Here is a 22120-nt window from a genome sequence, read left to right as displayed (position 1 = left end):
TCACTGCCTGGTGCCTTAACTCAGTGCTTCTCTTTTGCTCCCACTGTCAAACAATTTGCAACTGTCACCTTTAGCTAACATTAGCCAGAAGAATTTGTCTACTGAAGCCTGTCTAGACAGAAATGTGCTCGCCAAGGGATTACTATGGCCCACATCAAAAGGGCATTTGATTCATGAAGGGACTGTTTGGTTTCGGGATAATATTTGTCTTTCCCTGCCAATGGAGACAGATTGCAAGCTCACATAAGAAAATACTGTCTTGAGTAGTTGCCCCTTGTTATAAAATCAAATGCTATTAGTTTTAGTAATCAGTAAATCAACTACATTTGCTTTATGCTGTAATTGCCACCATGGGGGTGGTTAGCAGGCCAGCTGGCATTTTTTGTGCCAAAAAGTGAAAAAGTGATCATTTTCATGATACTTGGTATATAGATATAGGTATTTAGTACACATGCCATTCAACTACTTGTAATATAAGATAAATAACACACGGTACAATGGACAGTGTTCACTGTTATGGCCGTAAGGCTGTAAGCTTGCACACATTTTATGAACCTGAACTCATGAAAAGATAGCTGACACTGCAGTTCACTTAATGACTGGAGGTGTCGATAATTGTGACAGTTTTCTGAGCTTATGCAGAGATTTTTCTTTAAAGGATAAATGGACTGAGTGTTATATAGCGCTTTTTTACTCTCCCTGAGTACTCAAAGCGCTCTATGCAATTTCCAACTTTCATCCATTCACGCAAGCACTGTCTTCTATGCTTTTAACTCCTTAGTAACTACCATTCACACACATTCATAGTCCAATGGATGCATCGGAGAGCAACCTGGGGTTAATATCTTGCCCAAGGATATTTGGCATGCAGACTAGGGGAAGCCAGGGATCGAACCTTCCAGTCAGTAGATGACCTGCTCTACCTCCTGGGCTACAGCCACCCCCGTAAATGCTGCCAATATGCAAACTGTTTCTCAGCAAGCTGTCGTAAAAACATCTATTAGATACAGTTTTAATACATGACGACCAAAAAAACAGGCTGTTCTCCAAACTGAAACAATTTAAAGTTTAAATCAACAAATCTGATGATTTGAATGGCTAAATTGATTCCAGACCATCCCTGTCATGTATATTTTATGGTCTACCAGTTGTGTCTGTTTGCGTTTGGCGTTCCATATGGACAGTTTCTGGTGAGGGGTTTTCACCCACCGCAAACATCCTCCTGTGCAGTCTTCCAAAACCCCAACTGCACGTTGCTGGGTGCAGATCAAGCTGTCTGTTGTCGAGCCCCAACATAGTTCGCCAGAGGAAAGAGAGAAGCACACAAACTCCATCAAAGATAATAATAAAAAATACAATATGAAAACTACAGATAGTGACTGCAGTGGACACTTCCCATCATTTTTAACACTTGCTTTCACTTCAGCTCTTTGTATGTTATAACTTGGATGGACCAACAACACAAGCCAGAGTAGTCCACAGAAGTTTGTACCACATATTTTGTAACTTCAGTCTTTCAGCTTCAGTCGACGCCTACAGTGTTGGAAACATGACTTTTTCTCTTCCAGAGCCTTTAACCAGACCAGCTATTAATTATTGCAGGGTTGCAACAGAAACCTCAGCCAAACCAATGGCACAGAGTTGGATAGAGCACAGGTTTAAGAACACATGCTGTGGATTTACAGATTGAAACCATAGAAAATGTTGTCATAATGTCTCCATTTTCACTTCAGTGTCTACCATGGTGCAGATACACCAGACCCTTTTAAGGATTATTTGAACCACAGTTTGCGTCACAGCTGTCACAGCTGTCTTTAAGGATTTTAATGAATTCACCTGCAGATGAATCCAGACATGTGTTAACACAGTTAACCAAAAGAGCTGGTCAAGGAGTGAAAACTGTAGACAGGCCAACAGAATTTAATGAGCACTTAGCATGAGTGGAAAAAAATCTCGGAGTCTTGAAAGTAAATATTCACCTTACTGTTAGACTCTGTTTTTAAAAGCACCTTATGTTTCCAGAGCACAAGCCAAAACCACAAAACCTTTGACCAGAATGGTTTGGTTCTGTGGCATATGGACTTGGATTGTTGTTCCTTAATGGAATTTGCCCCCAAGTTTGTGTTCTGCCTTATCATCTACAACCTAGGAATAAAAAAGTAATGTACTTGGAATACTACTTAGTAATTATTATAATTATTAAGTATTATTGGTACAACTAACTCTGTTTACAACTTTTATGGACAGAATTTTTAGGAGCCATGAAGAGGCAGAGGATGTGAGTTTTGGTAAACTCACTTTCACACTGGATCCACTTGCGTTATGATCATTATGCAAAGGTACTGTTTATAAGATTGGGGAAACCTGCAGTCAGCTGAGACTGAAGAAGTCACTTGGATGAGTGACAAAACGTTTCTCCCACTGAAAACACTACGTCCAGCTGAACAGAATCAAACTTTTGGGACACAGCATCGTATTTCATCATTAGTTATTGTTAATCTCTGGCTGTCTTCCACATTGTCTCTTTGGTCCAGTCTTCCTTTCTTACCCCCCAACCAGTCACAACAGATGACTGTACCTCCCTGAGCCTGGCTGTGCTGGAGTTTTCTTCAATTCATTTTAATTCGATTTTATTCGTAATGTCAAATCACAACAACAGTTGCCTCAAGGGGCTTTATGTTGTAAGATAAAGACCCTACAAATTTAGAGATGAAACCTCCAACAATAAGATGACCCCCTATTAGCCAAGGCTTTGAAGACAGTGGGAAGAAAAACTCCCTTTTAACAGGAAGAAACCTCTGGCAGAACCAGAAATTTAGGGAGGGGTAGACTTTGCTACCACTGGTTGGGGGTGAGGGGAGGAAGACAAATCAAAGACATCTGCTTTCTGTTAAAAGAGAGTGGGGTTATCTGATTGTTGGGGTTTTCTCTGTAGGGTCTTTACTTAGAATACAAAACATCTAGAGGCAACTGTTTTTGTGATTTGGTTCTGTATAAATTGAAATGAATTGAAATGAAGTGAAATTAATTGAATCAAGTAGAGGTAAATCAAGTGGGGTAAAAACAGGTGATTGACAGCCAGCATCTGTCTATTGTAGGAAAAATGTTGAGATGAAGATGTTGATTTACTAGTTCTAAGTTCCTGCCCTCGCCTTTGGCCACCAGCTTATGGTTCTGACCAAAGGAATAAATGGAAATTCGCTTCCTCTGAAGAGATGGGTTGAGATGCAGATGAAGTCAGTCATTTGAGAGGGGGATCGTAGAGCCAGTTCTTCTCATTTAAATTAGCCAATCGAGGTGGTTTGGGATAGAAGGTAAACCTGAAATTACCTACTAGCTACTTTTGGCTGCTTTGGTCACAGAATAGTAACTGTAGGCAGTTAGGTCCAGTGCTATCCAAGGTATGGGTTGGATTTGAATGTGTTTGGGGAGTGTGTGGCTGACAGGCATATTTGATGTAATCTTTCCTATTTACAGTTTTATGGTTGTTAAAGCTTTACTGCACCCAAGTGAATGGTAAATCAAGCACTTTGAGAATCACAGAGGTCTTTGTGGCTAGCTAAGCCAAAGAAAAGATCCACAGCTTTTAGATGAATTATGTTATATTAGATGAAAAGTTTTTCAACAATTTTCCCCACATTGTTTTTAATTTTTATGTCCATTACCTTCATCTGCTCTCCTTAAAATAATGGAAGAAAAAATGTTCATAGATATATAAATACAGGACAGGACATGTGTTGTGTTCTTTTTCTGTCAACGTGGAGCAGTTGTGCTGTCTTTACCCACTTTGCCTGATGAAAAGCAGATAGTGACAGTTGGATACGTGACCTTGTAAGATGATGGGAAAAAGAATTTGAGACAGACACCACCACCTTGTTTTTGGATTCAGACCAGTTATCTGTCGTTTAGACGTCAGCACACTGATTAAAAACGTTATGATGACATATCTCACACATGCACATGCTCACACACAATGATACACCCAGACCACAGCTGGAAGAACTTTTGGGGATAAGGGATTTTGTAAACATGGGTTAAGTATGAGCCTGTCACACAGAGGGCATACATGTGTGCTGTGGAGTGGGGCGGGGAAGGGTGGGGTGGGGTGGGGGGTTGCACTTTCTGGGAAATAATATCCTAGCCTATGACAGATTTTCTTGAGTGGGAGTTGCCAGGTAGAATAGCTGACTAGTGATGTCAGGAGAATTGTGGAAGAAAAGACGCTGAACTGACAGGTAAACCAGTAGATTTGTTACATTGTTGTGTACATTAATGTCAAGCTAAAATTGGTGGACTTACCACCTGTCTACTCCACCAGCATATACCCCACCACCATTACCTTAGTTAACATTTTAACTCAATCCACCAAATAGGTTTGCCCAGGATGGACGATTGGCTTCCAAGTGCCTCTGAGTTTCCCTCTGACTCCTCCAGTCCTGCTGCACCTGAACACTTACACTGAAAATAGCCTCTGCTCTTTATGCATTACCATAGTGAATCCTGGCGTTGGAGCTCCATAGATGTTGGCTTTCTCTTTCTAATCACGCATACGCTTTGTTAAACTGCAACTTAACTAGTTGTGGTATAGTTTCTTGAGTGCCCCCTATTTTCGATTATTTAATTGAATCTAATATAGCCACCTGTTATTTAAAGTAGAGATGGCACGATACCACTTTTTTATGTCCGATACCGATACCGATATCATAAATTTGGATATCTGCCGATACCGATATGAATCCGATATAGTGTGTTTCTTAATCAATAAAACTGTTTTTTTAATATCTTGTTGCATTTTGTATAAGTTCATGCTCAAGTTTAAATAAACAATAACACTAAAGCTATTCTGTTATACCTGTATGTAAAAAATACACTGCACCCAAAATATTTCATAGTTCAGCAATACTGATCAATCTAATAAACTTAATCCTCCCTATTCTGGTATTTTAAAGAGTACTTAGCAGAAATATTAAGCAACCTAACTAATAGGGTTGCAAACTCCCAGCAAAAAAAAATAGGGAACCACCACCCACCCTCCACCTGATGATGCTTAATCGATGTAATCAACTTTAATTTGTTGCAGGGTGAAAAAAAAATGCACAGAAATAAATTATTTTTCAAGAATAATTAAATAGATTCAACATCTTTCTTCAACAGAATTGCAGACTGCACAGATGGTACCTTCCCAAAGGAAAAAGTACTATAGCTTACTAGGGTATATTAGACTTAACAGTTACTATATACAGTAATGGACTGCTATACATTTTACATCAGATTAAAACTTTGGGTGTAAGATTCAGATAATTATTTATTAAAAGCTAGACATTTTAAATGAGAATAAGAAAGAAAAGTATGTCTTTGTGCCCCCTTTTCCCTGTTCATGCCCTATCGGCCCCCCTGGCTAAACTTTGCTAGATCCGCCCCTGCACAGTTACCAGCCGTCAGCTACGTAGAAAAGGATCCTGGTGTAGAAAGTAATATTAAATACATTCTAACAACAGCTTATCAAGCTTAAACGTGCTGCTGTTGTTCAGCCGCTGGTTTCCTCTTTCTGGTGCAAAGTGGACCAAAAACAAAGAAGAGAGACGGACTCGCGACAGAAAAGCCGATCAGCTGATCATTAAGCAGTTTCACTATGAAGTAGCAGCAGGAAGGTGGGGGAGAGAGAGAGGCAGTCGCTCCATATATCGGTTGTTAAGCTTAACATGGGAACGCTTTACAAACATTCAGAGATGAACTTACACACTTGCTTTACTTCTCTCTGGGATAACTTCCTCGGAGATGAAATGCTGGTTTGGTAGCGAGGCTACAAACACACAGCCGCTCTATCACATGACCGCATACTGCTGCAACGTGCTACGGTTATGAGCCGAGTTACGCCGTGTTGCAAGTTTTGTGACATGCTTTTTTGATATTTAATGGATCGGATTACATTTTTTATTTTTCACCGATATCCGATCCAGTAATTTAGGTCAGTATCGGACCGATACCGATACGTAATATCGGATCGGTCCATCTCTAATTTAAAGTATTGGAGTAAATTGTTTTGGAGTAAAGATTTGAAATTATTCATCCATCTGGAGTCTATCCCAGCTGTCTTAGGGCGACAGGCAGGGTACACCCTGGACAGGTCGCCAGTCTGTCGCAGAGCTAACACATAGACAAAGACAACCATTCGTTCTCACATTCACACCCATAGGCGATTTAGTGTTTTCCTATCCCCGCTAACTGCATGTCTTTGGACTCTGGAAGGAAGCCGGAGCACCTGGGGAGAACCCACGCAACATGGGGAGAACGTGCAAACTCCGCACAGAAAGACCCCACTGTGCCACCGTGCTGCTAAAATGATTCATATTTGTCTTAATTATCTGGATTTTGCTTTGAACAAACATATCATCAATTTAAAGAGTCTGAGTCTGTTAATGAGCCTCGGGCTTCAAAGGCCCTGTTGTATATTCCCCGTAATGCAAAAGCCAAAGCTGCATATTTTAAAAGAACTGCATGTTTTAAGCACCACGCCTGCAGTTCGTTTTTTATTTCCAGCCTCACTTTAGATAACTGTTGACACATTATGGATTCATTTGGGTAGTTTTCTCCTTAGCTGTGCTGGGTTTTTTTAGCCCGATAAAGCACTTAAATCCAGCTTTCAGTGCATTCAGATGATTCAGTGTTGCTCAAGGGTGGACCGTTGGACTTTAAGTGTCCAGTGCATAAACCCAGTTTGTTTGTGTCTACGTGTTTATGTGTGTGTGGAGGAGATTTTTGAAAAGCAACAGGTGGGAAACTGCACTCACCACTTTGATGATGTGTGTGTGTGTGTGTGTGTGTGTGTGTGTGCGTCTCCCATTCTCTCTCTCTCTCTCTTTAATTATCCCTCAGCCTTTTCTTCAGTCCATGTGTATCTCACCCTCTCATCTCCCCTTCTTTACCGCCACATTCAGACTTTGCAGGGTCTCTCTCTCTCCCTCTCTCTCTGATAATGAGCCAAAATTGCTCTCTGGCCTCAGGAGATGAAAACAAGCTGCGTGTGTGTGTGTTTGTTTTTGTTTATGTGCAAGTGTATTGTTGTTTATGGCATATGATGAAGCTGACAGTAAAGCAAAAGTCCAGCCTGAAACACTCTAAGATTATTAAAAACAGATATTATAACAGATGTGCTCATGTGCATAACTGAGAATATTTTACATCCCAGCCAACTGGAGTCGACTAACTATAGATGTCCTTGAAATAAAAGCAAAACTATGCAGACACTGAAGGTTTGTGTTTGAGCCGAATCTAAATTCCATATTTGGGCCAATATTTAAATTGTGTGGGTAGAAGGAATATTAAAAGAATGCCTGAGCAGTGTGGGGTATTTTACATTAGATAATAGTTACATGACACGAGACCAAAGTTATCGATCAAGATGCTGAGATTTGTTTTAAGGACACTATAATATTCCTTAACGTTAAAGTTATGATAATACAAAAAATAAGAGTTGGAGCATTCTCATAACAGTGCCAGGATCATTGCTGTATCCTGCTGTACAGAGCGAATTTGAACTTTAAGCATATTTATTCATTTTTAACATTCCTGTTTTTTTTCCCATTGTTTTCTTTGCTCTTTTGTTTATATTTCTGATTTTATCAAAATTACTCTGAGGTTTGTTTTTGAAATTGTCTGTCTGAGCCACGCAGCGGTATGAGGAAACCCTGAACTCACATCCGCTCACTCATCCCTCTGTCTATGTGTCTACCCCCCCCCATATGCGTCTAAGCTTGTCCATATGTTGAACGTAGAGAACATGAAGGGAGTCACTTCCTAAGAGGAGTCCTGTGGGAGTTTGTCTGGAGTGATTTTACATGTGTGTTTGGTTAACTTGCCCTGTAATCATTGCCCTAATCATTGAAGTTTCACTAAATAATCCAGACCTCAGTTGATCTGAGTTCAGGACATTTGGTGTGTAGCAGATTTTGTGTGGTTGTTTGGTTGAATTTTCTCACACCAGCTTTAACAGTGTTGCTCTTTTATGTCTAAAGCAGTTTACTTTCAGATTATAATGTCTGTTAATGTTATTGTCTGCTTCTTTAAATTCTTTCTTTTTTTAACATTTGTTGAAGGTACCACTTTTAATGTGCTTTGAAAGACTAGAAAGTGAAAATGACTTCAAATGGACAACAGGACATTAGTGACAGTACACAAGCAATTTTTTCTAATAGAGTAGCTTTGCATGATTTCCATCAGGTTACCTGAAACAAGCCATTTTACCTGGCTGCTACTCCTAAACAGAAGGTTTTACCAGCAAGTGGGTGGGGCTTCTGTAACCATAGCCAAAACAATCTGACTGAGATGACTATAACAGGGATATGGTCTCTCTTTGTCATCATACAGAGCCAGTGTAAGACAAAATAATGTCTGAAATAGAGGAAATATTGAATTATTTTTAAGGCTGACCTCAACTGAAACTTTGAACATGAAAAATCCACCATGACAGAAGTATATATATTACATTAAATAAAGAAAGTATATTAGACACTAGTTACAGGGAGTTATATGAAATTTAGCATATAAAAAGTACTTAAGCTCATTAAGGACCTTGCAGTGAATAGATTAAAGTAGTGTAATATTTTATTAGAGCAATTAGTGATAAAGGTACTGTGCAGCTGTGGTTTGAATCACATCTATCTAATAGACTATGACTTATTTGTGTAAATGGGAAGTCCTCTTCACACTCTAAGGTTAATTATTCCACAGGATTCCTTGCAAGAACCAATTCTATTACATTATACATGCTATCCTTAGCCAGTATTATTAGAAGGAATAGCATACATTTTCTCTGCTATGCAGATGATACCCAGCTTATCTATCCATGAAACCAAATGACAAATACCAACTAGTTAGAATGCAGGTAAGTATAAAAGACATAAAGATCTGGATGATCTGTTTCTAAATTCAGATGAAACTGAGTTATTGTACTTGACCCTAAAAATCATAGACACCTGGTGTCCAAACATATCCTCTCTCTCCAGCAGCACTGTTAGGAATCTTGGAGTAAGTTTTCACTGTCACTGTCAGTCACTGTTAAGTTGCATCCACTGTGATTAAAAACACAATCCTTTCTTTTTCTTCCCTCATGAAATGGAAGCTCCAGGCCCTGAGCTGTACAACCCTTGCTATGCCGGGACCCATGACTGCGACACCACAGCCCAGTGCATCCCGTTAGAGGACCTGGCTTTCCAGTGCCAGTGCGCTACTGGTTATACAGGAGATGGGCACAACTGTTACGGTATCTATCTGTATCTGTGTCGGTCCTTCTGTGAACAAGGATAATTCTTCTGTGGATATACTGTGCAGCAATGAGACGGTTTATGTACATTTCAGAGTGCTTCCTCTGCCTTTGTTTAGTCTAGCGTTTTCTGTCGCATACAAAATGTCGAAGTCCAAGACAGTGTTTCTGTGTTTTATCAACATCTGTCCAGGCAGTGTAGAGGGGTCAAGTACAGGCTGGTTGAGCAGAATCGTCCTTAATCATTCTTTTCTTTTCTTTTCTTTTCTTTTCTTTTCTTTTCTTTTCTTTTCTTTTCTTTTCTTTTCTTTTCTCCTCATCCTTCCTCTCCATTCGTCTCTTTAAGGTTAATTTTCACGTTAAAAGGGCCTTCAGGACTTCAAGCTGGTGTGTGGTCTGTCATTAGCCCAGCAGCAGGTCTTTTTCTCTGCTGACAGCAAAGAAAGCCCCAGGCTCATCCTAAGTTCTCATGGATGTGCGCTTTTCTGCTCAGATGATCTCCATGTTGTATTACACAATGCATTTACAGTCATGTGAGGAAAAAAAACATGCACAAGACTCACCACCATTTCTCAGTTTGTAGAACCCCCTTAGCAGCAATAACTTGAAGCAATTGTTTTCTGTACGACTTATCATTGTCTCACGTTGTTGTGGAGGAGTTTTGGCTCATTATTCTTTGCAGTGTCACTTCAGGTCATTGAAGTTTGCAGGAATTCATTCATGCACAGTTCTCTTAATGTCCCTCCACACATGTTAATCAGGTAAAGATCTGGACTGGAGTTTGATGCAACACCTTGATTCTTTTCTTTTTCAGCATTTCTGTTGTAGATTTGTTGGCACGCTTGAGATCTTTATCCTTTTGCATAGCCAAATTTTGTCCAAGCTTCAGCTGTAAGACAGATGGCCTGACATTTGTCTAGAATACTTTGGCATGCAGAGGAGATCCTGGTCGACTTAATGACTACAAAGTCCCCAGGTCCTGCAAACTGACCGTGAATCATCACCCCACCACCAATGTTTAATATTTAACATGCTAACTGAGGTCTGTAGAGTCTGAGTTGTAGCTCGTCAGTTGTACTGACCTGAGACGTTTACTTCTTGGAAGATTGTGGCATTGTGTTAGCACACACCTGGATGTGTCAGAACAGCAAACTGCCAAAACCTCTGCTTTTATAGAGGTGCTCAAACTTGTTGATGATCACTTAATCAAGGGCAGCACCTGACTGTTATTTACCCTCGTAATTCCTTTAGAAGCTGTTAAGGGTGTACTACTAGACTGCACAGAGTCCTATGAAACCTTTCTTTTTCTTTTTATACAGTAAAAGCACCAGTAATGAGCCCTAATTACAGCTTTTATATGTGATGACAAGGAATTCCTGATTTACAGACTTGTAAATTTAAAGAAAAGCTAATTTCTTTGTCTCCCTCTCTGCAGACATAGATGAGTGCGCTGAGGGTTCGGGCACATGTGGGGATAATTCTGAGTGTGTGAACCTGCCTGGGAGTCACCGCTGTCACTGCCAGACGGGCTACGAATTTAGCTACGATGGGCGTACCTGTGTTGGTGAGTTTAGATGGAAATTCCTTCAAGAAATGCATAAAACATCTGTATAAAATGTGAGAGGAAATTTTTTGCAAAGTCAGTAGATCTCATCAGTTATTACGGGTCGCTCTGAGGGGAACATGAATGACTTGACATCAATCAATGGAACTCTATCCAATAATTTCATTAGAAGCCAAAAATGTTGTGCTTCTTTTCCATATTCTTTTACTTCTCGTCCACCTCTTTTGCTATCTCTTGCATGAATTCTTCGTCTTTTGCCTCTCAGATTGTTTCCATTAAGGGCTGATATCAACTTTCTTGCGACACTTGCAGCCTGCACATTCTGAACTGCCTCCTATCAGTTTCATCACATCATCAGCAACAAGTGTGAACATTTTCAGTTGTTCTGTATAAGAACTGACGTGTGTTGCATCTATCATCAGTTTATTGTTGGAAAACCCTTTCTCATGAGCTCTTATTTTGAAAATTTTCACTATTTGTCAGCTGGCTAGCCAGGTGACTGGTGTTGTGGCGCTCATTGTTATTCAGTTGCTTCTCTAGAGAGGATCCAGTCCCTTGGTTGATGATGATGATGATGATGATGACGGTGGTGAACGGCTGATGATTAGCTTCAGCAAACAGGCAGTTAATTTCCACTAAACCGAATGTTTAGCATTTCAGAATTCCCACTTAGGAGTATCCCCTGTGTGCAAAGAAATCAACTGGAAGCCATAACATCGTGTCAGTTTTATGAATCTCTGCTTAGAAACGTGCTGTTTTCTGCTGACTTTTTAAGCTGTGGCATCCTGTCTGCTTTCACATACCGTACCTTCGATGCAAATGCAAATTTTAACCAAATATGTGCACACATATATTTTGTGGCAACCACATCATTCTTCCATTCTGCCTTTGTTGCATTTTATCCGTTGTCAGCTGGACTAACTGCCCCCCTGAGAAGTGTTCTCGGAGCATTTTGTCCTCCAAGTTCCAAAATGAGCTGAATATTTGGAAAAGGTCCACTTGTTTGTCCAAGCAGAGCTACAACATTTCTTCATCCACAGCTGCAAAAAGCTAGAAAACACAGGCAGAGGGGAGGATAGATGAGAAATGTGAGAACAGAACTAATGTGAGAATGACAGGGTGAGATTAGACAGGGCGGGCGGGGGTTAAGGGAAAGACAAATGGAGCAACGGCACAATGTGTTTGTTGCTTTGGAATGTGTGGAGGAGCAAGGTCCTGCCTGTGTGTGTGTTTGTGTGTCTGTCTGTGAATGTGTGTGCGCATACATGTCCTCCTTTCACGCATCAGTGTGAACTTTTGATGAACTTTCTTTGAGCCCCCCCCCCGCAAAAAAAAAAAAAATACCACTATGTATAATACTCTACATTTAGATAATCATACTACTGATAAATCACCACTGAAGTCACCACTGACTCAGATATAGATGAGTGCAGCTCTTCTCCATGTCACATCAATGCCAGATGTATTAATGGACTGGGATCTTTCCAGTGTCAGTGCCAGCTGGGGTTTTTTGGGAATGGTTTCTACTGTTCCCAGCAGGAAGGTCAGTAGCACTCCATGGATATTGTATTCTGGGCTAAATCTAGTCAACCAGTGCCTTTGAAAAAGATGCCTTTGGTTTAAAGGCAAAGACTCCAATTCAGTCTGATTTTAACCATTGAGTGTTGAGTTGAGGGCCTTTGTGCTTTGTGATCTCAGGTGGAATTGAACTGTTCACCCTTGACTTTCCAAACAGGTGTCTTTGCCAGTCAGAAACTTCTGATGTTGACAGATTGTCTCTTGCAGCTCGAGAATTTATGCTTTTTTATATTTTGTTTGTTATTTTTCCTAATAGCTTTTTTCTGTCTTTGTGATTTTTTTCTCTATTCAGATCAACCGGAGCGTCTTAAAACTCACTGTGAGCACCACAGAGACAGCGTAAAGACCACCAGTGCTGATGGATATCCTATAGTTGGAGTCTACAAACCACAGTGTGATGCAGAAGGACAGTATCTACCTCAGCAGGTGAAACTGTGACGTTTTATATATTTAGTGAATAACTACAGTTTCTTCTTTGGCTTTTATCAGTGATTTGATTTTGTTTTTCTTAAGAATATATTTCTTCCTGCCAGTTTAGCTCTCTTGGTTGATCAGGTCACCATATACCACAAGGTTCAATGTGGAAGCATGAATTTTATTCTGGCACAGTACCCTTTGCTGTGTGTCTTCCCTATCTGAAGCATCTTCACTGTTCTATCAGACGAAGCTGAAAATGGCACAAAAACATGTTTTTTAAAGACATATTTTGTCTTTATTTCAGTGCCATGGCTCCACTGGCTATTGTTGGTGTGTGGACAGTAGAGGAGAGGAGAGAGCAGGAACCAGGACTCCACCTGGTGCACCACCTGTAGACTGTGACAGACCAGGTGAGACTGTTTCCCTCCAAAGAGAGGATGTATGTAATCGATTCCATTGGTTTGGTTGTCTGTCTCTCTGTTTGTTTGTTAGCAAACTGTTTTCAAGATAAGATTTTCAAATTTTGTGTGATGCTAGATAGCAATACCAGCTCCAGTCTATTTTATTTCGGTGAAAATCAGGTCACTTTATGTAACTTTGTGTCACCCACAATTTTTATGGATTATCTTTAAACTTTACAACAATATACGAGGCCTTGGTGACATGAGTGTTCTGCATGTTGTAATAAAAACATCATAAAATATTAAAGTTTTAGTGGAGCCCTTTTCCTTCAGGAGCAGTTGTTCTCTCTGGGTGCTGTTGGTATTCCAGTGGCCCGTACTTCATCCAGATTGGTTTTATTCAGGTTTATTTCCTGTTGGCACAACAAGGCATTGATTTCCTTTTTTCTTTTTTCTCATTCAGTTCAACCAGAGCGTGCTAAAACTCACTGTGAGCACCACAGAGACAGTGTAAAGACCACCAGTGATGATGAATATCCTATAGTCTACAAACCACAGTGTGATGCAGAAGGACAGTATTTGCCTCAGCAGGTCAAACTCTGACTTTATATCTATTTGTCAGTTAATACAGTTTGGCTTTGGGCTTTCATCTATAACTTATTTTTGTTCTTCTAAATAATGTATTTCTCATCTTTATTTCAGTGCCATGGCTCCACTGGCTATTGTTGGTGTGTGGACAGTAGAGGAGAGGAGAGAGCAGGAACCAGGACTCCACCTGGTGCACCACCTGTAGACTGTGACAGACCAGGTGAGACTCTTATTCTAGTGGCCTGTACTTCATTCAGATTTGTTATATTACCCCTCAGTTGTAAAAAGCTGTGGGGTATTGTTGTCACCCTTCAATAACTCGAGAATAAGGCGACATGGGATTTTCAAATTGGTACCACAGATGTATCTAATTAAAATCTCAGATGAGTTCAAATCTCAGTGACCTTGACCTAAAGGTCAGAGGTCAAGTTTTCTAAAAATCTTATTTGTGAACAAGGATTTTGACATTGATACCATGCAGGTGCAGCTACTATGAAGTTGAGGGGTAGTACTAGCGGCCGCCAGTATTTTACAGGTTTATTTGGAGTTGACACAGCAAGGTGTAGATGCACTTTGTTTGTCTTTCAGATCAACCAGAGCCTGTTAAAACTCACTGTGAGCACCACAGAGACAGCGTAAAGACGACCAGCGCTGATGGATATCCTATAGCTGGAGTCTATGTACCACAGTGTGATGCAAAAGGACAGTATCTACCTCAGCAGGTGAAACTGTAACTTTTTATATATTAAGTGAATGACTACAGTTTCTTCCACCACTCTTCCTCCCTTCTTTAATGTCTAAAAACTCTTCACTGTTTATCAAATAAAGGTCAAAATGCCCCAAAAATAATGTATTTCTCATCTTTATTTCAGTGCCATGGCTCCACTGGCTATTGTTGGTGTGTGGACAGTAGAGGAGAGGAGAGAGCAGGAACCAGGACTCCACCTGGTGCACCACCTGTAGACTGTGACAGACCAGGTGAGACTGTTTCCCTCCAAAGAGAGGATGTATGTAATCAGTTCCATTTGTTTGGTTGTCTGTCTGTTTGTTTGTTAGCAAAGTAGCGTCCACTGTTGCGAATATATAGTTTTGGATTGGCTTTTGTCTATGATTTGTGATGGCAGACCCCAATAACAGCTTGAGCTAATTTCATTTTAGTGACAATCAGATCAGGTCACACCAAATGTGAAAAGTGGTAAACATTTTATGTTACTCACCAGTTTATACAGACTATATTCAAACTTCATAACAATATACAGGGTCTTGAGGGACATGAGTACCGAGGTTCGCTAACCAATTGACTTTGACTTTCATTGTTAACACACAAGGTCAAAGCTAACCTTAAAAACCAGACTGACGTCAGCATGTTGTAATGAAATGTAATTATTAATAATTTTGTTACACATTCTTGTATGATGATGATGGAGTTTTGTATCATAAAAACATAATATCACTGTTTTTGTATAGCCTTTGCCCTTGAGGAGCAGTGGTGCTCTCTGGATGCTGTTGGTATTCTAGTGGCCCGTACTTCATTCAGATTGTTTTACGCAGGTTTATTTGCTGTTGACACAGAGAGGTTTAGATCAGTGTTTAAATATTCTCTTTCAGATCAACCAGAGCGTCTTAAAACTTACTGTGAGCACCACAGAGACAGCGTGAAGGCCACCAGTCCAGACGGAAATCCTATAGCTGGAGTCTATGTACCACAGTGTGATGCAGAAGGACAGTATCTACCTCAGCAGGTGAAACTGTAACTTTTTATACATTAAGTTTTTATATATATTTATGCTATTTATTTATTTAGTGAATAACTACATTTTCTCTTTGGCTTTTGTCTATAACTTCTTTTTGTTCTTCTTAACAAAGCATTTGTTGGTGGCAGTTTAGCTCTCCTGGTTGAGCAGGCAGCTGTAAACTACAGGCCTCAATGCAGTGGCCCGTGTTTGATTCTGTCCCAGTTGGTTTTGCTGTGTATCTTTCCTGTCTGAAAACACTTAATTGTTTATCAAATAAAGTTCAAAATGCCCCAAAATGGAATTTATTTCTCATCTTTATTTCAGTGCCATGGCTCCACTGGCTATTGTTGGTGTGTGGACAGTAGAGGAGAGGAGAGAGCAGGAACCAGGACTCCACCTGGTGCACCACCTGTAGACTGTGACAGACCAGGTGAGACTTCTTCATTCAGATTGTTTTACGCAGGTTTATTTAGAGTTGACACAGCAAGGCTTATATGTGTTTTTTTATTTTTTCCTTCAGTTCAACCAGAGCGTGCTAAAACTCACTGTGAGCACCACAGAGACAGCGTAAAGACCACCAGTCCTGATGGATATCCTATAACTGGAGTCTACAAACCACAGTGTGATGCAGAAGGACAGTATCTACCTCAGCAGGTGAAACTGTGACGTTTTATTTATTTAGTGAATAACTACAGTTTCTTCTTTGGCTTTTATCAGTGATTTGTTTTTGTTCTTCTTAAGACTTTTTTTATTGGTGTTAGTTTAGCTCACGTGGTTGAGCAGACAACTTTATGCTGAAAAGCTCAACACAGCAGTCTATGTTCGACTCTCACTCATGGAGCTTTGCTGCGTGGCTTCCACCACTCTTCCTCCCTTCTTTCATGTCTAAAAACTCTTCACTGTTTATCAAATAAAGTTCAAAATGCCCCCAAATGGAATGTATTTCTCATCGTTATTTCAGTGCCATGGCTCCACTGGCTATTGTTGGTGTGTGGACAGTAGAGGAGAGGAGAGAGCAGGAACCAGGACTCCACCTGGTGCACCACCTGTAGACTGTGACAGACCAGGTGAGACTGTTTCCCTCCAAAGAGAGGATGTATGTAATCAGTTCCATTTGTTTGGTTGTCTGTCTGTTTGTTAGCAATCTAGCATTCCGAGCCAGAGACATCATTATCCTTACGGGAGATTTTAATGTGAACCCAAGATTGGGTTTGACAACACAGGATATGAACAAATCATAGGGATACATGGGCTGGGAGTAATGAATGATAATGGGCAGAGATTCATTGATTTGTGTGCATTCAACAACCTGGTCATCGGAGGTGGCATTTTCCCACACAAGTGGATCCACAAAAGAACCTGGGTATCACCAGACAGTGTGACAGAGAACCAGACTGACCACATCAGCATTAGTAAGAAGTTTAGAAGATCTCTCCAGGATGTTAGGGTGAGAAGAGGAGCAGATGTGGCATCTGACCACCATGTTGTAGCAGCCAACATGCAGCTGAAGTTAAAGAAGAACTGGACAAAAACAACACAGCGTAGAGTGAAGTATGATGTCAGTCGACTAAAGATCAAGGGAGGAGTTTAGATTTCAGTTGAAGAGCAAGATCAAGGTGCTTAATTAGCTGCATACAGCTCCTCTCAGGGAGAGGAGAAAAGCAGCATACAGGCCAATTGGCAGACCATAAAGAAGACACTGAGAACAATCTGTCAAGAAGTGGTTGGAATAAAGAAACAGCATCATAAAGAATGGATCACAGCTGAGACCTTGGGCAAGATAGAAGAGAGAAAACACACGAAGGTGGCAGTAAACAACAGCAGGACTAGAGCAGATAAAGCCAAGGCCCAAGCGGAATAGGCAGAAGCCCACAGAGCAGTGAAGAAGAGCATTAGGAAAGACAAGAATGTCTACATAGATGGACTGGGAGCTGAGGCAGAACAGGCAGCATACAATGGTAACATGAAATACCTTTACGCAATAATCAAGAAATTGTCTGGGAAGTACAGCAAGCCAGAACGACCCATCAAGGACAAAGAGGGAAAGGCCATCACACTTTGAGGAGCTCCTGAACAGATGAGCACCACCAAATCCACTAGACATCAATCCAGCCGACGAAGATCTTCATATTAACTGCGACAAGCCAACCAGAGAAGAGATCAGGAAGGCTGTCACTCTAATGAAGAACAGAAAGGCTGCTGGACCTGACGACATACCAGCAGAGGCCCTGAAATTGAAGCATCAGTGGTGTTGCTACATCCACTCTTTGAGAAGATCTGGGAAAAAGAAGAGATACCGACTGACTGGAAAGAGGGTTATCTAATCAAGCTCCCCAAGAAGGGTGACCTCAGTAACTGTAACAACTACAGGGGCATAAAACTCCTGTCAGTAGCAGGCAAAGTCTTCAATCAGGTCATCCTAGAGCGGATAAAGGTCACTGTAGATTTACAACTGCGGGATGAACAAGCAGGCTTCCGACAGAACCGATCGTGGATAGATCAGACCGCAACGCTACGCATCATAGTGGAACAGTCTTTGGAGTGGAACTCATCGTTATACATCAACTTCATCGACTATGAGAAGGCATTCGACATTGTGGACCAAGAGGTCCTATGGAAGCTCCTCCGATATTATGGCATCCCAGCAGAGATGGTCAACATGATCAAGAGCTCATATGAGGACACGACCTGCAGAGTCATCCACAGAGGGCAACTTACCAACAGTTTCCAGGTGAAGACCGGAGTCCGACAAGGATGCCTGTTGTCCCCATTCCTCTTCCTCATCATCATCGACCGGATCATGAAGACACCCACCAGCTAATGCAGGAATGGAATTCAGTGGACCCCGTCGAGTCAACTTGATGTATTAGACTTTGCTGACGACCTCGCACTTCTCTCCCACAGCCAGCAGCAGATGCAAGAAAAGACCAGCATATTGACAGCCACATCAGCACAGGTTGAATTCATTATCAACAAGGAGAAGACCAAAATCCTTAGGATCAACTCCAATAGCAAGAACCCAGTCATCCTTAGTGGAAGTCCCCTTAGGAAATACACTCTTTTACTTACCTAGGTGGAACCGATGCAGATGTCAAGACAAGGATTGGCAAAGCAAGAGTTGCCTTCATCCAGCTCAAGAACATTTGGGCATCCAGAGAGTTGACCCTGACTACCAAGATCCGACTGTTCAACTCCAACGTGAAATCAGTACTGCTGTAAGGGGCTGAAACCTGGAAGACAAATGAAACCTCAAATAAGAAAATCCAGACATTCCTCAACAGCTGTCTCAGAAGGATTCTTCACATTCGTGGGCCAGACACATTTAGTAACATCAAACTAAGGAAAATAACCTGTCAACTCGCTGTTAAGGAAGAAATCAGGAAGAGAAGATGGTGCTGGGTAGGGCACGCTTTACGCAAACTGCCAAACAACATCACCAGGCAGGCTCTCAGGTGGAACCCCCAAAGCAAGTGAAAGAGAGGCCGCCAAGAAACACCTGGCGACAGGACCTTGAGGCAGAAGCAAAAAAGATGGGCTACACCTGAACCCAACTAGAAGGAATGGCCCAGGACAGAAATCTCTGGAGATCTACGTACCTTTGGAGGCCCATACCCCGGGAGGGGTACGCACAATTTTTATGGATTATCTTCAAACTTTTCAACAATATACGAGGCCTTGGTGACATGAGTGTTCTGCATGCTGTAATAAAAACATCATAAAATATATAAGTTTTAGTGGAGCCCTTTTCCTTCAGGAGCAGTTGTTCTCTCTGGGTGCTGTTGGTATTCTTGTGGCTCATACTTCATCCAGATTGGTTTTATTCAGGTTTATTTCCTGTTGGTACAACAAAGCATCGATTGCCTTTTTTTCTTCAGATCAACCAGAACGTGCTAAAACTCACTGTGAGCACCACAGAGACAGCGTAAAGACCACCAGCGCTGATGGATATCCTATAGTTGGAGTCTACAAACCACAGTGTGATGCAAAAGGACAGTATCTACCTCAGCAGGTGAAACTCTGACTTTTTATTCATTTATATAATAACTACAGTTTCTTCTTTGGCTTTTGTCTATAACTTCTTTTTGTTCTTCTTAACAAAGCATTTGTTGGTGGCAGTTTAGCTCTCCTGGTTGAGCAGGCAGCTGTAAACTACAGGCCTCAATGCAGTGGCCCGTGTTTGATTCTGTCCCAGTTGGTTTTGCTGTGTATCTTTCCTGTCTGAAAACACTTAATTGTTTATCAAATAAAGTTCAAAATGCCCCAAAATGGAATTTATTTCTCATCTTTATTTCAGTGCCATGGCTCCACTGGCTATTGTTGGTGTGTGGACAGTAGAGGAGAGGAGAGAGCAGGAACCAGGACTCCACCTGGTGCACCACCTGTAGACTGTGACAGACCAGGTGAGACTTCTTCATTCAGATTGTTTTACGCAGGTTTATTTAGAGTTGACACAGCAAGGCTTATATGTGTTTTTTTATTTTTTCCTTCAGTTCAACCAGAGCGTGCTAAAACTCACTGTGAGCACCACAGAGACAGCGTAAAGACCACCGGTGCTGATGGATATCCTATAACTGGAGTCTACAAACCACAGTGTGATGCAGAAGGACAGTATCTACCTCAGCAGGTTAAACTCTGACTTTTTATTTATTTAGTGAATAACTACAGTTTCTTCTTTGGCTTTTATCAGTGATTTATTTTTGTTCTTCTTAAGACTGTGTTTATTGGTGTTAGTTTAGCTCACGTGGTTGAGCAGACAACTTTATGCTGAAAAGCTCAACACAGCAGTCTATGTTTGACTCTCACTCAGGGAGCTTTGCTGCGTGGCTTCCACCACTCTTCCTCCCTTCTTTCATGTCTGAAAACTCTTTACTGTTTATCAAATAAAGGTCAAAATGCCCCAAAAATAATGTATTTCTCATCGTTATTTCAGTGCCATGGCTCCACTGGCTATTGTTGGTGTGTGGACAGTAGAGGAGAGGAGAGAGCAGGAACCAGGACTCCACCTGGTGCACCACCTGTAGACTGTGACAGACCAGGTGAGACTGTTTCCCTCCAAAGAGAGGATGTATGTAATCAGTTCCATTTGTTTGGTTGTCTGTCTGTTTGTTAGCAATCTAGCGTTGTTGCTCTTTTCCAAACCGCTATATTTAGTGGGTAGTCTCAACATTAAATAGAAGCAAAACCAAGTGATCCAGCAGACTGAATAGGAGCAGGCTAACTGCCACTATAATAAACACTTCTGGAAAAGCTAACTGCATTTAATTGTTTGATTCGTCTTTGTCTCACAATAGAGAACTGGTCCCTTTCAAATGTCCTCCTCTCCTTCTCAGTCTACAAACAGCAAAGTCTCACATTCAAAATTGACACAGAGAGAGCGAGGCCAGTGTAAACACAAGTAGAAGCCAGAAATGCTCTGAGGTTTAGTTTTAATGCTCTCCAATAAAGTGAGTCATTAGAGGGATTTTAACGCGGCAAACATTTCTGACAAAAGTACGATGAGTGTATATGTGTGCCTCTTTAAACACAAGGCATCCCCTCACCATTAGCCTCCAACTAACACTGTAGTATAAACTCAGCAAAGTAGGGAACATCCTGAGAGTGTAATTGAATAAATAATGATGAACTGCAGAAGAATATCATCTGACTTGTAATTTATCTTTAGCTTTATGAATGGAAGTACTGATGGGTTGTTTTGGGTTTTTTGGCTTCCCCTTAGTTGCAGTGACTCCAACAGAACGCCCTGAGAGCATGTGTGAGCGATGGAGAGCCAGTTTGATTGAACACTATGGTGGAAAACCTGGCCCACAGCAGTATGTACCTCAGTGTGAGCCAGATGGAGAGTTCAGGTTAGCAGCAGATATGCAGTCATAAGAGGAAGTTCTCAAGAAAAAAAAATTGCATTGCTGTTTAAAGGTGTTCTGATTTTTCCGTTTGCCTGCACCCTCCCAGTCCAGTCCAGTGTTACGGGGAGACCAACTACTGTTGGTGTGTGGACCAGAATGGACACATGGTTCCCGGAACCAAATCAGATGATGCTGTCAAACCTGCATGTAAGCAATAATCATCAAAGATACATGTCATTGTACTGTATTATATAAGTTTTGTCTTTCACTAATTATGACTCAAACATTTTTATCCATCCAATCATGTCCCAGGCATCTCGTCAGTGGCACCGCCTACCGTGCGTCCAACATCCCGTCCAGATGTCACCCCTCCCACAAACACTGACATCACACTGCTGTATGCTCAGGGACAGAAAATAGGAGCGCTGCCTCTCAACGGGACCAGACTAGACGAAAGTCGGTCCAAAACCCTATTGGCTCTCCATGTAAGAAATTAATGAGTAGATCACATACTTTATAAAATGATTTTTTAAATCTTTGTTCATTTTTGTAGTAAATTTGTTTGCTATTTAAAAGAAAGAAAGAAAAAATCTGTCAGCATTATGTCTTAAGCAGAATTGTGTCTCAGAATTAGAAGTAAAAACTGACTTGACATCATGTATTACAAATTGTATGTCACTGTGAATACCTTGCACCTAGATTTTAGAAAATATCTGACTAGTATAATTAAT

General features: G+C 41.0%; 1 protein-coding gene across 4 annotated transcripts in view; it reads left to right on the top strand.

The window, feature by feature from the left end:
• Window positions 1-22120, top strand: part of nid2a (nidogen 2a (osteonidogen)) — a 63253-nt gene that overhangs the window by 31233 nt on the left and 9900 nt on the right. Inside the window, exons 15-33 of one of the 4 annotated variants that reach the window (XM_019351892.2) lie at window positions 9122-9262; window positions 10698-10826; window positions 12697-12830; window positions 13126-13231; window positions 13686-13813; window positions 13925-14030; window positions 14399-14532; window positions 14683-14788; window positions 15419-15552; window positions 15871-15976; window positions 16067-16200; window positions 16508-16613; window positions 19422-19555; window positions 19841-19946; window positions 20037-20170; window positions 20477-20582; window positions 21263-21392; window positions 21496-21596; window positions 21702-21874. In XM_019351892.2, coding sequence (XP_019207437.1) covers window positions 9122-9262; window positions 10698-10826; window positions 12697-12830; window positions 13126-13231; window positions 13686-13813; window positions 13925-14030; window positions 14399-14532; window positions 14683-14788; window positions 15419-15552; window positions 15871-15976; window positions 16067-16200; window positions 16508-16613; window positions 19422-19555; window positions 19841-19946; window positions 20037-20170; window positions 20477-20582; window positions 21263-21392; window positions 21496-21596; window positions 21702-21874 — 2348 coding nt within the window. The remainder of the gene's footprint in view (window positions 1-9121; window positions 9263-10697; window positions 10827-12696; window positions 12831-13125; window positions 13232-13685; window positions 13814-13924; window positions 14031-14398; window positions 14533-14682; window positions 14789-15418; window positions 15553-15870; window positions 15977-16066; window positions 16201-16507; window positions 16614-19421; window positions 19556-19840; window positions 19947-20036; window positions 20171-20476; window positions 20583-21262; window positions 21393-21495; window positions 21597-21701; window positions 21875-22120) is intronic. The other 3 variants (XM_025902978.1, XM_025902977.1, XM_025902979.1) reach the window with 3 other exon arrangements.

Source organism: Oreochromis niloticus, linkage group LG23, assembly GCF_001858045.2.
Source record: "Oreochromis niloticus isolate F11D_XX linkage group LG23, O_niloticus_UMD_NMBU, whole genome shotgun sequence".
NCBI classification, from domain to species: Eukaryota; Metazoa; Chordata; class Actinopteri; order Cichliformes; family Cichlidae; genus Oreochromis; species Oreochromis niloticus.
This window is presented reverse-complemented; position numbering and strand designations above follow the sequence as displayed.